Raw genomic sequence first — 16617 nt, forward strand, 5'->3', positions numbered from 1 at the left:
TAATATTTTACAAGGTCAAGCCCAATGTCCATGGAAGATTCAGATGCTAACTAGTTGGTGTCCCGGGCGATGCCCCGAATAGTAGAAATATGGATCAATCAGATAATTATATAACTTGTTTTGAGTTTAATTTAATTTTTACATTACAATATAAATTGCTTTGAGTATTCTTTAATAGATTTTATCATATGAGGATTAGTAACTTGTAAAAGCAATGACTAATTAATGATGTGAGACTATTAAAAAATGATTCAACCTATTTTTCTAATTATATTGAGTTAATATAATTTTGAACGTATAAAGAATGTCAAAATGAATTGTGGCATAGTGGTTAAAGTATGTGTTTACCAAATGAGAGGTCATAGGTTCAAAACCTATAACTAACCTTTTTTCATGATCAAGAAAAAAAAAATTACATGAGATGACATGTCAAAGTTGACAATACATGAAGCGACATGTGGCGAGATGGCATTTCCAGAAGGCTACCCTAACTTTTGGTTTATCTTTCAAAAAATAAATGTAGTGCGGTAACAAACTATCTAAGTTTATAATATAATCTCCGTAATTATGTTAAAGAAAAGGTCAAAAGTAAAATGTGGTAGCAATGAGAAAAGTAAATAGCACGATGATACCAACGAGAAATTCCCTAAAAAAAAAAAATTCATTTTAATAAAAATTATGTTAAATCCAACAATCAACTTTACTGGCCCCGGGGCTAAAACCTAACAAAGGCACTAAAGTCCAAAGTCTCACCATATGAAAAACAACAATTGTTCCCATCTCAAGAACACGGTAAAGCAAACTAAGATATGCAGTTTCGACATTTCTGGGGGGAAAAAAATACTTGTGCTTCAATTTTTATTGCCAAGATTTGGCCAAGATATTTTACAACAATAATACAATACAACTTGGAAAAGGAAATGCTCCTATATGTTTAAACTCAATAAATAAAACAATCAAGGGAATACGAAGCTGGAAGTATGCTACAGAATCCTATCATCTGAAACTGCGTATTTTACACCTCAGCTAACTTTTGCTCAAGTTGAAGCAATCTTACTACCGGCCACGACCACGACCACGACCACGAGTAGATGGTGGCATACGACTTGATCCTCTTTCGAATGCTGAGAAACGGTTTCCCCCTTGTTGGGAACTACTACCGTTACCATATCCTCCTCTACCAGCATTGTGAGACTGTGGGCGTCCACCCCACTGATTATAACCACCAACACCATAACTTTGGCCACTCTGATGATGGTATGCTCCAGGTGCAGGCTCGGCAGGATGGTACTGAGGTACAGGTGGATAATATCCCTGAACGGGAGCTGAAATATTACTTCTTTGATTTTGAGAATTGGGCCTTCCATACTGTGAACTGTATGGCTGACTTTGATGGATTTGTGTCATGGCAGGAGGTCGCTGATATCCAGCCCCCAAATACGCTGCTCTAGGAGGTGGCATCATCCCACTGTGTTCCTGACCATAGTATCTATTATCTGGATGTGAATCCACAGGTCCATAAGCTGGAGATCTGGCATATCCGGTCTGATCCGCCCTAACTTGTAAGCTATTAATAACCAGCCGATGTGCTGCCTCTCCAAGTTGACGACCAGATATGCTTCCAGGGGGGTTTGGCCTGGACAAACAGAAAAAAAAAATATACATAAAAAAAAATATGAGGCTTTTTGTCTAACATCTTAGATCCAAATCTTCCATCTTCAGACTAAATATTTGGGTGAGGATGATAAAAAACTATACCTTTCATTTTCCATATGCCGCCCTCTTCCACTTTCCATAGGCCGTCCTCTTCCACTTTCCATAGGCCGTCCTCTTCCACTTTCCATATGTCGCCCTCTTCCACTTTCCATATGTCGCCCTCTTCCATTATCCATATGCCGCCCTCTTCCATTATCCATATGCCGCCCTCTTCCATTATCCATATACCGCCCTCTTCCATTATCCTCGTGCCATAAGACAGGTTCTTTCAAATCTCCCATCGAGACAATCTGCCATAAAATATATATATGAGCCACTAACAGCAATGAAGCCTATATAAGGGGTTGCAAGTCACATTTGGGGGATTTAAGGAACAACTGGTCCATTGTTCTTGTGAGCAAAAAGCGGATCCTGTGAGTTCTCTCTTGTTCTTAAACTGCCTTGGAATTCATTCACCAGATTATTTCCTAAAGGATAAAATAAATTTTTTAATCAAGCCACCAACTTGCATGTACAAGGAATTTTTGTGCCTTCTCTTAAATAAAGGAACCATCTAACCCAGACTCCAAAAGACAAATTTAGGTGAGCAATATCAACATGGTCAACAGCAGTAAAAGGAAAAGCACAGACTACCAGGTACAACACTGGATGGTAAAGTTAGCAACATATAAAAACAAACTCGGAAAGAGCAGCACTACAGGAAGTTAAATACTTCATTCAGGAAAGGACAACATTGACTTTCTCAAAATTGGTTGGACGAAAAAACTTAGGATGGGCATGCTGTGCCACAGAAAAGAAGAAAACTGAAAGAACCATCACCAGTTTTCATGATAACAGAAACACAAATTGTATAGGTTAGAACAGCCAGACACCAGAATGATGGTGCAAGCTGATCTATATACCCAACCCACTTTTTACACATTACAGTTGCAAGTTACTCGTCACAACTCAACCGAGTGAAACCATGTTGATCATAATGGTCGTTATTTTGTTGAAGCTAAAGGTCCTCCCCTGACCTACTTGGGTAAGTACTCCCTCAGTCCCTCTTCAAGTTGAAATGAAGGTATTGTCTTACAATAACATTAACCATTGCCTCCATTGTTTCATATTCAGATATGGAAACGTTAAAAGTGCATACAAGATGTAATTTCAAAGGCAGGCAAGCAGACAACATATTTTCGTTGCTTGAAACACCTGCAGTTACTGTCCTTCACAAGACCTTTCAGGGTCCAAAGACACCCATAAAAAGAAAGGTTTTACAATTTTATACTATACAGACGTTACAAAAGAGTTTATGCAGCAATCACTAGTTTCAAAGTAACATACAAAAACGTACTAAAATGAAGCCACAGTAGCAGCAGCACCAAAGTGTATTCACAGTTTCACACAACGAAAAACAGCAAGTTATAAAGCCTGTAATTGTATCTACCTTTGTTGGAAATTTCACCCCTGGAGGTGGACGTGATATGTGTTTGTGATACTCTGGGAGTTTGTATATTGCACAACTGCATGAAAGCCATGAATAAATATCGTCAAGAAGACAGTATGGTCATAGATCACCCTCTACAGGTTCACCCTACAAAATAGGAGGTTTTATCTTACATGACTTGATTGTCTACAATATCTTCCATGCCAGCTACCGGGGACCTGAAAATAGGAGGGCAAGGGTCTCCAGCACAAAGGCAAATGTAACCGTTCATTCCCCCACTGCAAGCAGACCTAAACCACATCAGGAAATGTGCGAATTGATCTTAAAACTCATAGACAAGCAAAGTAAAATTTAAATTGAAGAAAATAGCAGGATAAAGGTACACAATATGGTAAGTCCCAAAGTTATCACTTGATCTATTAAGCATAACAGCCACCACACATCATCATTCCCCAAAAGACCGAAGCCTTCCCTTCCCTGGACTGTAATAACCTGATTAACTTCTGAATGATGCCCACAAAAAACCACATCCCTTCTCAAGAATGACCATAACAAGCCCAAGAGAATAAGATATCCCACCCCAGAGAGGGGGGGGGGGGTTCCACACCGTCTGGGTTTTATCCCAGCCGCCATGTACTATGCACCCTGGTGTTATCCCATGTTTTTACTATATCCAAGCTCACCTTGTATCCGACTCAGATATGTGACAAGGCAAGGTAAGTCAGAGTAACATATCCCAGAAAAGACTTGGTTAACACGGACTACAATATACATTAGACATCAAACAATTACTTGTCGGCGAGATCTTTTGGGAAGACCATGTTTGTCACTGTTCATATGTAATATGTCCCTATCAAAGTGAAACTCATCTGCACCATATATATGCTCAACACCCCATGGGAAAAACAACTTGATATACAAAATAGGATAAGACTAGAATCATCATTGTAACTAGCTCAGCCAAACACTTAGCTAGACATTATATACATAGAAGTGCAAAAGAATTTGAAAACAGGCACAGCACAAGAACACCTATCTAATATTCGTATAGCACCAATAACCCCTCACATACCTGGCCTTGGGGTCAATTTGTTCTTTCACTAGTACTCTTTCTTCCTCATTCATTTGCTTACAACGATCATCAAGTGAAAAAATATAAGGTGACAGTGGATGGGATACAGCTACAAACAGCATGTCAGACAAGATACTGTTCCTTCTCTTCTCTTCTGCCTATAAAAACCCAGTGATTAACATGATAAGTTCACAGAGAGAATAATAAACCTGGTCCTGAAACCAAAACCCCTCACCAGGCTATCAAAGCCACCCTGTAATTCATACCGTTAACGTATGTTCAACTTTTGCAATCTCTGTAAGAAGACGGGTTTCATCAATAAAAGGCAATTTCGAAATGCCCTGCAACATTCCCATGCAAACAATGTCAATTTTACAGGCACAATTACATGAAGTGTATAATAAATGGCCAAGGTAAAAGAAAAACCTGCCAAGCAAAACGCTTCCCATTCATGTCCACTTCAAAATCTGAAAGGAGAACATATATGCATAGTCAAACAAAATACATCAAAACAGAATTATATTTGCTAAGACACAGCTGTTTATCAACAATCAAACTTATTTTCCCCATCTCCATTTGATTCATTTATCATTTATTTGCATGATCTAATAGTAAAGAATTTACTTATTGAAACTCTAAACTTGCGTAAGTAGAAAAAATGCTACATCTATTAATCATCAGTTAGCCTAGACAACTAAACAAGGTAACCGTAAGCATACTTTATGCCATACCATGCATAAGATTTTGTCTCCTGTATAAGATTTATGCCTCTTGACATAGGCCACCACATACCCATAACTTAGACAGTTAGACCCCTTTCCCTTCCTTGATCTAAGGCCCATCAAGAGCTGACGATCCCCACTCTACAAAGGGAATGTGACAAATAAAACTGAAGCTAAAGTATGCGGCAAAAATATGGTCTATGATGGTTTTAAGCAATGAAGGCCTTGAACTAACAGCACCAACATAGTAAAAACACCACGGCGGCTTCACTCTTTAACAATTTAAAGCTGATGAAATTTCTTCACAAATATTGATAATACTGATATCATTCTTCAAAAGACTCATACCTAATGGGTAAAAATCAATAATTGGGGATTTAGGATCACTCATCAACTTCCTGTACGTCACTGGAAGGGCATGGGAACTGCAAGTAATCATTGTTAGAACCCTCAGCAAACTAGGAAAGAGACAGAACAGGTAACAATTACAACCTTGCAGCAGGAAAGACTCCCATAAGTTGATCAAAGGGCTTGAAAGGAGAACCTAGCTCAAAGTTGATATCTAATTGTGCAATATCCTTTATATCAGAAGCAAAGGGAGCATAATGGTATGGATAGAACCTGAAAATTAAAATTAAAGGTGAGAAGGAAACTAAGAAAAACAACAGCTAAAAATACAAACAGATGTACTATTAAAAAAAGCAAAAACACACTTGCAAATTACCCACCCCAATATCGACAAATTGTGCGCAAAGAATGCAGTCACGAAAACAATAGGACAGTTTTGGGCAGTCAGATAAATATCAATATGCTCTGCCCGTCATAAAATTAGCCCCAGATTCACGAGGCGCATCCCCTCCCTTTTCAGCTAGCGTTCTACTAAAGCATCATATCATTAGGCAAATTTTTCATAGGGGAAGATGTTTAGTGACAAGAAGTTGAACCGCAATACCTCATTATTAATTCAAATATAACTTGGGACTAGGCAGGGAATGGATGAGATGAAATAAATGTATAAATTGCAAAAGATGTTGAAAAATCAACTTAAAATTCTGAACTTTTAAAGACGCATTCAATCTTACAGTAGCATTCACCCAAATGTGACAAGAAAAGGCGATACAAACAAATCTCCAAAGTATGCTCTTTATAGTGATACTAGAAGGAGGCACCTAGATGTTCGACGAAAATCAAAAGACCTGAAACAGGGACAACAAACTCACCACTGCCATGAGCAGACACCTTCATAATAATAATGCATAACCCAGCACAAGCCTTCTGTGTACTTCAAGACCTGGAAATGAAACATTTGTCAATCTAGTAGTCCAGATAGGCAGATACACAAAAGCAGTAAAAAACAAGAAGTAGGTAAAAGACTTCCACGGAAAACAATGTAACAAAATCAAGGTCACAAACCAGTTAGAAAATGTGTCTGTATTGAATATTCTTGTCTCTTTCACTCATGAAATTTCAACTTCAATCTTAAATAAATCTAGTGTATACTTCATCTGTAAAAGAATGCAAACAAGACAGCCTTCTTCACTCTCACTGTATATGACACTGCAGTACTAATGCATCATGTTTGTGGAATATGCAAAATAATCAGCCCTCAACGGCTCAACCACACCTACGGACAGCTCTAGTGTTATTCAACGTTTTCTCAATTTCAATTGTTGCCATGATGCATGAAACTTGCGCAGTCCTCTAGGCATGCTCATGACACCAAATCTTACGAAAGTCCTTCTCTCTTGTTACCCGTAAGCAAGAGTGTATCACATGTTCCTACCGCCAAAGAGTCGGACACTGACTCGAAGACACTCTACTACTTCGCATAAAACGAGTGGAAGCAATAAGCCATAAAAAATTAGTCCATTATAATACGAAAGACAAGGACACCCCCATCATAAATCATAGCGTCTTCTAAAATAATTCTAAGAACTAGTAAATTTGCAATATGCTATAGGCTGAGCAAGGTCTAATTCAGGACCCAAATATGAAATTGCTATGTTTTTAAGAAAATATTCTTAAACCACACCAAGAACTTTAACTTGCTAAGAACTAGTAACTTTGCAATATGCTATAGGTTGAGCAAGGTCTAATTCAGGACCCAAATATGAAATTGCTATGTTTTTAAGAAAATATTCTTAAACCACACCAAGAACTTTAACTTGCTAAAAAGGATATCTTGGATTATACAATACATGATACTTGTAAATTGTAATGGAGATTCCGGGTGGTCAAAAGTTTGTACGGACACTCTGGGCCCTCCCTCTTTTCCAGGAAATTAAAACTACAATGGTTCTAGCTTAGTATAGAAAAGATCATTATCAGGACATGTGCACTCAATAGTCATTGAGCTGCAAGTTTGTTTCAAAATGCAGCCGGATGGCATAGGGAGGGATCAAAATTCTGTAGGTGAGGCAAATGTTGTGATTCTCAAATGCAATAATCATTTATTCTACATCAGTAACACCCAAAAATACCCATGAGATAAGCAAAGAAAGCTAATCCAAGTGCAAACAACAGACAGATTCCTGACAGTGAAAATAAGAATCATTCTACAAGAATTTTAAGCCATAACATAAACACCAAACATAATCAAGGATAATCAACAAACATGAACCTAAAAAGGGAAAGTGGTATCACAAAATATGCAACTTACAACATCCTTCCGAATGCTTTCCATTTCTTCTAAAGATTTTGCATAGAACTTCTCTTCATAATACCTTTCCTTCCATCCAGGCTCTCCTAATTTGATCTGATACAAAATTAAATAATGTAAATAAGCATGATAAAATGACAAAAGAAATTCTTTTACCCGGAGAATAATGCATCAACAAATAGGCGTTTCCTGTCAATTCACAAAACCTTGCTAACTAAAAGTTGCTAGATTATGGAAATTTGACTTTCCAACAACTTAGCATGAATATTAATTTAGCAGATTCAATATATCAATTAGGAATATATCCAAAGAAATTTGACTGCCATATCTATTATCATACCATGTTGTCAAAATGGAGGAGATGCCAATATTATAAAGAAGAGGAGAATACATAAAAAGGAAAGATAACTTAGATAAATATGTAGCCTAAGATAACTACCTAGCAGCCATACTTTAAAGTTTGCATTCATCATATAATGGCTTCAACTGCAATCTATGCAACGAATACGGATTTAACCAATGAAGAACTTAGTTCCCACAACTGATTTCTCAGTTTTGTCTGTGGATAAAATAACACCATAGAATATGCATTATAACCATTTCAACTTAACAATCAGGTAAGCTTTCTACAATTAACTACATGTGTTTCCACTAGCAACTATGAAGTGCAATAAGTTAAATAATGGACTAACAATTGTACATGACAACAACAACAACAACAACAACAAAGCCTTATTCCCAAAATGTTTTGGGTCGGCTAACATGAAACGTCGTAGGAGATCGTCATTGTCACCCATCAAACCAAAAAGAAGCGGGAAGTTAAAAGAATAAACAAGGAAGAGGGAGAAAGTAGAATTAATGAAAGTAAGATAAGGGAAAATATACATATATATATATATATATATATATATATATATATTACAGAAAACATATTATAACGGATAATAAAAATAAGTAAAGTTTAAAATAAATAAATAAGTAAAATAAGTACATTTCAAAAATAAAAATAATAATAAGAATAAGTGTAAATAAAAAAATAAAAAACATAAATAAATAAGTAAAAGTAAAAGTAAGGAGAGTCAAAATGGAAGTTGTATAAGTTAAATGAAGTCATCAAAAGTATATTCTCTCCCTCCATTATGTCCTATCCAACGCCATATTTTCCTCAATCACTTTCCTCCAAGTTTTCTTAGGTCTTCCCCTACCCCTTGCAATTGTATCGCTTTGCCACCCTTCTAGCCTCCTAACCGAGGCATCACTTGATCTTCTGTTTACATGCCCAAACCATCTAAAACGATTTTCCATCATCTTAAACTCAATCGGTGCAACCCCTACTTTCTTCCTAATAATCTCATTCCTCAAACGATTCTTTCTTCTATGCCCACACATCCAACGTAACATGCGCATCTCCACCACATTCATCTTATGCACATGACAATGTTTCACTGCCCAGCATTCTGCCGTATAACAATTGTACATGACATGATAAAAAAATATGGAAGTTCCCCGATATCAATCGGCGATTGAACTACTGCCGTGGTAGATGCAGAGAGACTTCCTCAAGCCTCTTTAGGGATAGAAGGATGCACGCACCACAATGAAGGGTAGCAATGGCAATGCTCAAAAAAATTCATAGCTATGTGGCAAATAAGCTATGATGACTGTTAAACAAAAATTTCAGCTTTAAAAAATGTCTGGGAACACAAGAATTAAAAGGAATTCCAAGATTCTATAGCTGCCGAACTCCAGCTGAGTATATGACTTATCTTTATGTGAAAAATACTTGTTAGAAGAATATTCTAATTACACAAGGCATATCAACTAAACTACCCATTTCAATAAAATCTCACAACTACAATAGAAAACAAAAATTAAAAAATTCAAGGCAGAAATAGTTGATAACAAATCAAAAAATAAACCTTATCTTCTTCCCGAACGTCAGAGTTAAAAACATCGGACTTCTCACGAATGGACTCTTTAATCTTTGCTTTCAGATCCTCTATATTGTCAAGAGCCTGGCACAAAAATAATGCAGTTATCTCAAGTAATATAAAGACAGCAGCTTCTACAGAAGTACAATTGTTTTTTGGAAGTGAGCCTGCAAAGCAAGAATACATACTTCCTCTTCAAGACTACTTTCAGCCTGAACAATAGCAGCGCCAATTGTTGCCGTAGAGGTACGGGCCACTTTACGAGGCTTACTTTCTGAACTCCCAACTGGTCCCTTCTGAAAGGGTGAAGGTGATGGAGCTGAAGCAAGGCGAGAACCCTTAAATCGTGAAACAGGGACTAAGGACTCAGGCTCGACTTGGGGTTGCACATCATCTCCTCTTTTGGCATGTGCTTTATCTCTTTTTATCCTCTCTGCTTGACGCTGAACAATAAATAAATAAAGCTCATTCAGTACTTGCAAACTTCAGATTACAGGCTCCCCCCAAGACAACATTCTCAAAACCACAACACCTTTAACCAAATACACCACATTATAACAATTCAATGTAATTACATCCAAAGATCAGAGTTATTGACCGACCAATCAATGCAACGCCAATGGCATAGATTGATCGAACAAACACATCTCCTATTTCGGTCCTCCAAGCCTGTAGGGATACGTGACACAAAAATGAAAGAGATGTTGGGGAGCATAATGATATCAACACCTTCTATCACAATAAGTCAATAACCCACCCAACCACGACATCCCACCAGAATGCTGTAGAAAGAAAGAACTAACCTGGTGTAACCGACCCCTTTTCTGGAAGATCTGGTCTTCATATGATCCAACAGCTTGAATAAACTGCTCAACCTTACTTAAATCAGGCTGCACATACAGAAAGATTTAAATGTTGCTCAACAATTCATCCCCGCAAGAAGCAACAAAAACAGATACTTGCCATTTATGGATAGCCTACTAACAAAAGCAACCAATTAACTAAATACCTTGCTTCCATTGGTCAAATATCCGCCTATTGCACGAAATTCCTTCTTATACACAGCCACCAACAGGTTTATTGCACCCTGATTGACAGAAAAGACATATGGAGAATAAGAGACTCCAAAATAAAGGCGGTGCTAATATTCTTGTATAAGACAAACCAACAGCATTAACCAATATGGATCTGATCTGGAGTCATTTTGCATAAGTAAATTATGTTACTGCTAATTTGCTAAAGTCTGTGTTTATTACTTTCAGTTGCTCTTTCTAAAAATGACAACTTAAACACATAAATGAGCAACTACAAAATAAATAATTATGTAAAAACAGCAACTCAAAAAAGTAAAAAGGGAGTTGACTTATGCAAGGGTGCACAATAAGCTTATTGTGGCCCTGAACCTGGTCAATACAGGGACCACTTAAAGTGCAATCACAACACTTTCTGCACTGACACATTTTGCAGCAGTCTCAAATATTATATAGGACCACAAATGCTGCCACACTAAATTCGAGCTGCCAGAACATGCTTCAATTACAAAGCTTATCATATTGTGGCCCTGAACCTGGTCAATACAGGTACCAATTAAAACGCAATCAAGACACTTTCTGCACTGACACGTTTTGCAGCAGTCTCAAATATTATATAGGACATCTAATGCTGCCACACTAAATTAGAGCTGCCAGAACATGCTTCAATTACCAAGCTCATCATTTTGTAGCCCTGAACCTGGTCAATGCAGGGACCAATTAAAGTGCAATCTCGACACTTTCTGGACTGACACGTTTTGCAGCAGTCTCAAATATTATATAGGACAACTAATGCTGCCACACTAAATTAGAGCTGCCAGAACATGCTTCAATTACAAAGCTTATCATATTGGCTGGGGTAGAAATGGGTCGGGTACCCGAACCAATAGCATTATCGATCGGGTAACCGATAACCAATAATGCAAAAATTGATATCCATGAACCGAACCGTTAAGTTCGGGTACCCAAACTTTCGGATCGGATGCCGGGTACCCGTTAATCGTTATGATATCCAATTGGAAAAAATAGACTTTATAACTAGATTGTAATATTATTCAATACTAGATACCAACATTAACACATGATTTTGACTACATTACTAATGAAATTACAATTTACTAAAATTATACATTTATTATTAACATTTAGGATTTTGAGCTCTTTGAAAAAATATTTAAATTGAGAAAAACTTAAAAAAAAGGGCTTATCGGATCGTTATCGGGTACCCGTTAATTGTAAAACGATATCCGTAACCAATATCCAATACCCGAATTTCAGATCGGGTACCCGAACCGATAACCATATTGGTTTAGGTACCCACTTTTTCAGATCGGATACCGGTTTGGGTTTCAGGTTTTTGGTTTTTCGGATAGTTTTGCTCAGCCCTAGGTAGAATTGATATGCTACTGAATAACTTCACTAGCATGCAACAAAAGAAGGAGAAACATCGTATACAAACCTCACGGATTTCCAAGGTAGGCATGTGAGGTAAAAAGTCATTGCCGACGAAAAAGCAGATGAAGATGAAATCATCTACAATGCGCTCGAAATCAATCTTAGAAGGAGGATTGGGAATCCTCATCTCATGCTCCAGATATTCCCTGAGAGTCCACACGTTCAGGAACTGCAAACAAAGCTCAAAGTTACAGAGAATATTGTAATTCAGAACCACAAATGAGCACAAAGGTTTTTTTTCTACTGCCTGGAAAGCCTAGTTACTTCTGAAAAGGGGGAAAAACGGCAAACCTGAAAAGGTTTCTTAGCAACATCAGCACCTTTCTCATCAAATTCACCAGCCTTCCTCTTTGCTTTGCCTTCGCAAGTTGCTGCTAAATGGCCAACCTGACCACATATGAAGCACTTATCTTGCTGTCCGGCGACAAAAACAACCTGCATTGACAATAAAATTTTAAAAGGAATACCACAAAAAAAAACATAGTGAAGGAGCAAAATTACAGTACAGTATACCTCTCTTAGGATTGAAAAATGAACTTCATGGGTAGCCAGTGCCAACATGATCAAGTCTGCATCCTGTCAAAATAATTATAAAATATAAAAAAAAAAACATGTTAACTGTTATTTGAGGGTGCTGGTAACATATTTGTAAAATATGGAAAATGGTGCAAATGATAATACCAATCCATATAAACAATGGCGTGTGTTTGGATCATAGCCAGGAAGATTCCGTTGAAGGCGTATGTATGACATAATCTTGTGCTCCCCTTCCCCAGGAACATTTGCATCAGATAATATAACCTAAAATCAACCACAAAGAATTATAAATCCCCTGCACAACCACCAAATACTCCAGACTAGCAAATTCCTGAATTGTTGCAAAAGCATTAAACTTCAAAGCAGTACCTTAACAGATTTCCACCCTGGATCATTATTTATTCTGAGGTGAACATAATATTGTAATGCAATAGACAACACAGCCATAAACTCTGTTCCAGGAGTAATAATATTGGTATCAAAAGTTTGTGACTCCTCTTTCGGAGGAAGCTTTCTCCCCTCTTGTTCAAACTCCTGCCGTAAACGTTCTTCTTCAGCTGCCTAAAAGAAACCATAATATATACACGGTGAGCAAGTTGATAATTCGAGGATGAAGAAGATCCAGACACACCAGTATATCGATTACATACAATTTCTGCTGCATCTTTAGCAGCCCTGAAACGCCTAGAACGCTGCTGATTCATCTTGGCTCTAGGAGCAACACCATCTGAAAGCATTTCTTGTAGTATCAGTATAATGCTAATGCACAAATAACGCAAATAGAAAAAGATCAATAAACCCACCAATCGCCATGTATAGCAGCTTTCTAGGACGAACCATGTTAAAAAGCCTATCAATGTAGTCGAACATATTCTGATACACCTCCTCAAATGTTGCCGGAGAAGCCTGAATAAAATGAAGGGGAAAAAATTAAACATACTGAAAATGCAAAGAAACTTAGCAGGTGCAAATAGATCACTGAAAAGCATAGATCTGCTCAAAAAGGATATAAAGGCTTTTACAATTAAACATCGATGGCCTCAAATAGGCTCATCACAAATGAGCCACTCAGAAAATATCTAAAAGACATAAGCGAAGAAGATGTCCAACCATGGTAAAGATAACAACCATTATGAAAATTGAAACCCTCCACACCCAGAAAGGGTTATGAGAAATATTCAAACATCAGCAAAGGAAAGTGAGGAAACTTTTGGCCTTTTCCTGATAATCAATCAGAACCATTTCACAACGCTTTTGCACTCCTTCCAACTATGAAGAGAGCAGTACAAGAAGAAAACTCACAAATAAAAAAAAAAATCAAATTTTGAACACCAAATTTTGCTTTACCTCTTTATATCAAACGCAAGCTTCTACTTCTAACACAGTGAACAACCAACCTATAAGTCTAAAAATGACTTTCTGAAGCAACCAGACCAGACAATTTGAAAAAAAAAGGCAACCCCCACAGCCTTACCCACCAGACATAAAAATTTAACAGGAAGAAAGAGGTCAAATACAAGTACCAAAAGTACAAGAAAATTACATGCTTATATTATATATAAGCCTCTTCGACTTTCTTCCGGTGGTTTACTAATGAAAATGTTGCGAAGGCGATGAATAGATGATTGTGAATACAATCCTCACACATCAAGGCATCGGCATCTGCAAACAATCAATCACGTCTCAACGATCATCTCAGAAAGCATTCAAGATCAGGACACTTAGCGCCCCAATGTCACTGACTATGCTTGCTGGTACTCCGGGCAAAGAAATGGAAATATACTGTCTGTCTCTGCACTCTTCCCTTACCATGCATACCACCTTAAGTGTTCCAGAGTATTCCCCTCTGAAGCATGAAGCCTTCCCCAGTTCCCCCGTAGTCTCACAATCTCACTGACCTACATTCTACCATGTCACTAATAAGCTGATGGATGTATTGTAGTAGGCAAAAAAAATAACAGATTGTTACCCCCCACCCCACCTCTGGAAACATCCTCATAAAAGCTATTACCTATGTTCTTTAGCACACTTGAATATTGTGCCAATCATCACATTAAATAACCTAGCTAAAAACACCTAATTCAATTCTCCAGCACTAAGAATCTACATCAGCGATATAGCACACGCAAAATATTCCACGAAAATTAAAAAATATCACACTCCATACATTCAAGCATCCCTATCCGCACCAAAAGCAAATCACCCCAATTACAAATTTATGATCTACAGCCCCACACAACTTAACCATATGCAAACAGTTCCCCAGGAATCAAAAGCCTCCACTAGTACTCAAGCAATCCGTATTTCGCTTCGATAGCAAACTACCCCAAATCATAAAATTGTAATCTCTAGCAGCACGCCACCTAGCCCCATCTAAAAACAACTAATCCAATTCTCCTGCACTTAAAATCTACGATGACTTCTCAAATTAGCATAAACTCAACAACGACAAAAACAAAAGTCCCAAATTCATAACAATAACAACAAAAATCTACTTCAAATAGCATAAATTTAAGCAAATGGCAGAGAAAATTAAACAATTACCCGGTCCTCGGGATGAAAGCAAGGGTGAATAATCCCATTCATATCGAGATAAAGATTATCATACTCGAGATTAGGACTAGGTTTACTCGTATCAACTGGAATCTTAATTCCGTCAATAACAACCTCTTCTTCCTCGATAACATCCACCACAATCAATGGATACTTCTCCGCTAACCACCGATAAAACGCCGGAACTCCCATTGCAGCAGAATCACCTCAGCTGCAACGTCGTAACCCCTAGATTCCGGAGATAAACCCTAATTTTTGTAAATAACGGTTTCAGTTAGAGAGAAAGAAAGAAGCGGGGTTTCGCGGCGGCGAGGTAGGTTAAAGGAGAGCGGAAGGACGATTAGACAATTTTACCCTCTCGCGCGCGCACTGTCGCGTGTGTGCTCTCTCGATATTTAGGCTCTGTTCTCTACGTCTGGTCTAGTCTGGTTTGATTTTTCATTTTGTTGGTCTGGTCTGGTCTGATTCATATTGGTCTGGTCTGGTCTGGTCTGGTCTGATTCATGTAGGTCTGGTCTGGTCTGATTCATGCTGGTCTGGTCTGGTCTGATTCATGCTGGTCTGGTCTGATCTGGTCTGGTCTGAACTTTTCTAATTATTATTATAATAAATAATAAATAATAAATATAAATTATTTAATAATTAAAATTAATTTTTAATAATTAATGACTACTTAATAAAAATTAACTAATACCTAAGTTTTAATAATGAATAATTAAAAATTATTATTTATTTATTAATTAATAATTATTTATTAATTATTAATTAATAATTAAAAATTGGTAACTATTAATTAATAATTAATTTATAATAATTATTAATTATTAATTATTAATTATTAATAATTATAATTAATTATTAATTATAACTAATTATTAATTATTACTCCCTCCGTCCCATAATTATCTTCCTGTTTGACCAAAAACACGGATTTTAAGAAAAGTGGAATATAGTACATGAAAAAGTAGAATAAAGTACAAATGATGATTGAGTTATATGGAAAAGTGGAATAAAGTACATGTGAAAGAGAATATAGTACCTGGGAAAAGTGGAATATAGTACATGGGTGGGGATTTCAATTCAATTTTAATTAATATAGTACATGAAAAAGTGAGGACCTTAGTAGCCAAAATTAGAAACAGGAAGATAATTTTGGGACGCTCGTTTAGGAAAGCAGAAAGATAATTTTGGGACGGAGGGAGTACTTATATTTATAATTATAATTAATAATTAATTATTAATTTATAATAATAATTAATTATTAATTTATAATATTATTAATTATTAGTAATAATTTTTTTAATTATTATAATTATAATTATAATTATAATTATAATTAAAATAATAATAATAATAAATAATTAAAAATTCATGGTCTGGTCTGGTCTGAATGTTGTTGGTCTGGTCTGGTCTGCTCTGAATATTGCTGGTCTGATCTGGTCTTGTCTGGTCTGGTCTGAATGTTGCTGGTCTGGTCTGGTATGATTTAATAAGATCTGATTCAATAAGTAA

At 36.8% G+C, this 16617-nt stretch overlaps 1 protein-coding gene across 2 annotated transcripts; it reads right to left on the reverse strand.

Annotated features, from left to right (window-relative positions):
• Positions 1 to 832: 832 nt before the first annotated feature.
• Positions 833 to 15514, reverse strand: LOC110784786 (5'-3' exoribonuclease 3). 2 transcript variants are annotated; one of them, XM_021989231.2, is made up of 23 exons: positions 15097 to 15514; positions 13356 to 13458; positions 13203 to 13279; positions 12922 to 13113; positions 12697 to 12816; positions 12529 to 12591; positions 12307 to 12450; positions 12020 to 12184; positions 10539 to 10616; positions 10333 to 10419; positions 9718 to 9972; positions 9518 to 9613; positions 7599 to 7694; positions 6160 to 6230; positions 5432 to 5560; positions 5288 to 5364; positions 4644 to 4684; positions 4484 to 4558; positions 4218 to 4375; positions 3319 to 3435; positions 3146 to 3221; positions 1759 to 2006; positions 833 to 1636 (listed from the first exon to the last, which is right to left on the reverse strand). In XM_021989231.2, the coding sequence occupies exons 1-23, from the start codon at positions 15295 to 15297 to the stop codon at positions 1057 to 1059; spliced, it is 3249 nt and encodes a 1082-aa protein (XP_021844923.2). In that variant the 5' UTR covers positions 15298 to 15514; the 3' UTR covers positions 833 to 1056. The 2 variants fall into 2 exon arrangements, with proteins under 2 accessions (XP_021844923.2, XP_021844924.2); XM_021989232.2 differs by having other exon boundaries at positions 3319 to 3423; positions 15097 to 15468.
• Between the last annotated feature and the right edge of the window lie 1103 nt (positions 15515 to 16617).

This window comes from Spinacia oleracea, chromosome 4 (genome assembly GCF_020520425.1).
Source record: "Spinacia oleracea cultivar Varoflay chromosome 4, BTI_SOV_V1, whole genome shotgun sequence".
Taxonomy (NCBI): Eukaryota; Viridiplantae; Streptophyta; class Magnoliopsida; order Caryophyllales; family Amaranthaceae; genus Spinacia; species Spinacia oleracea.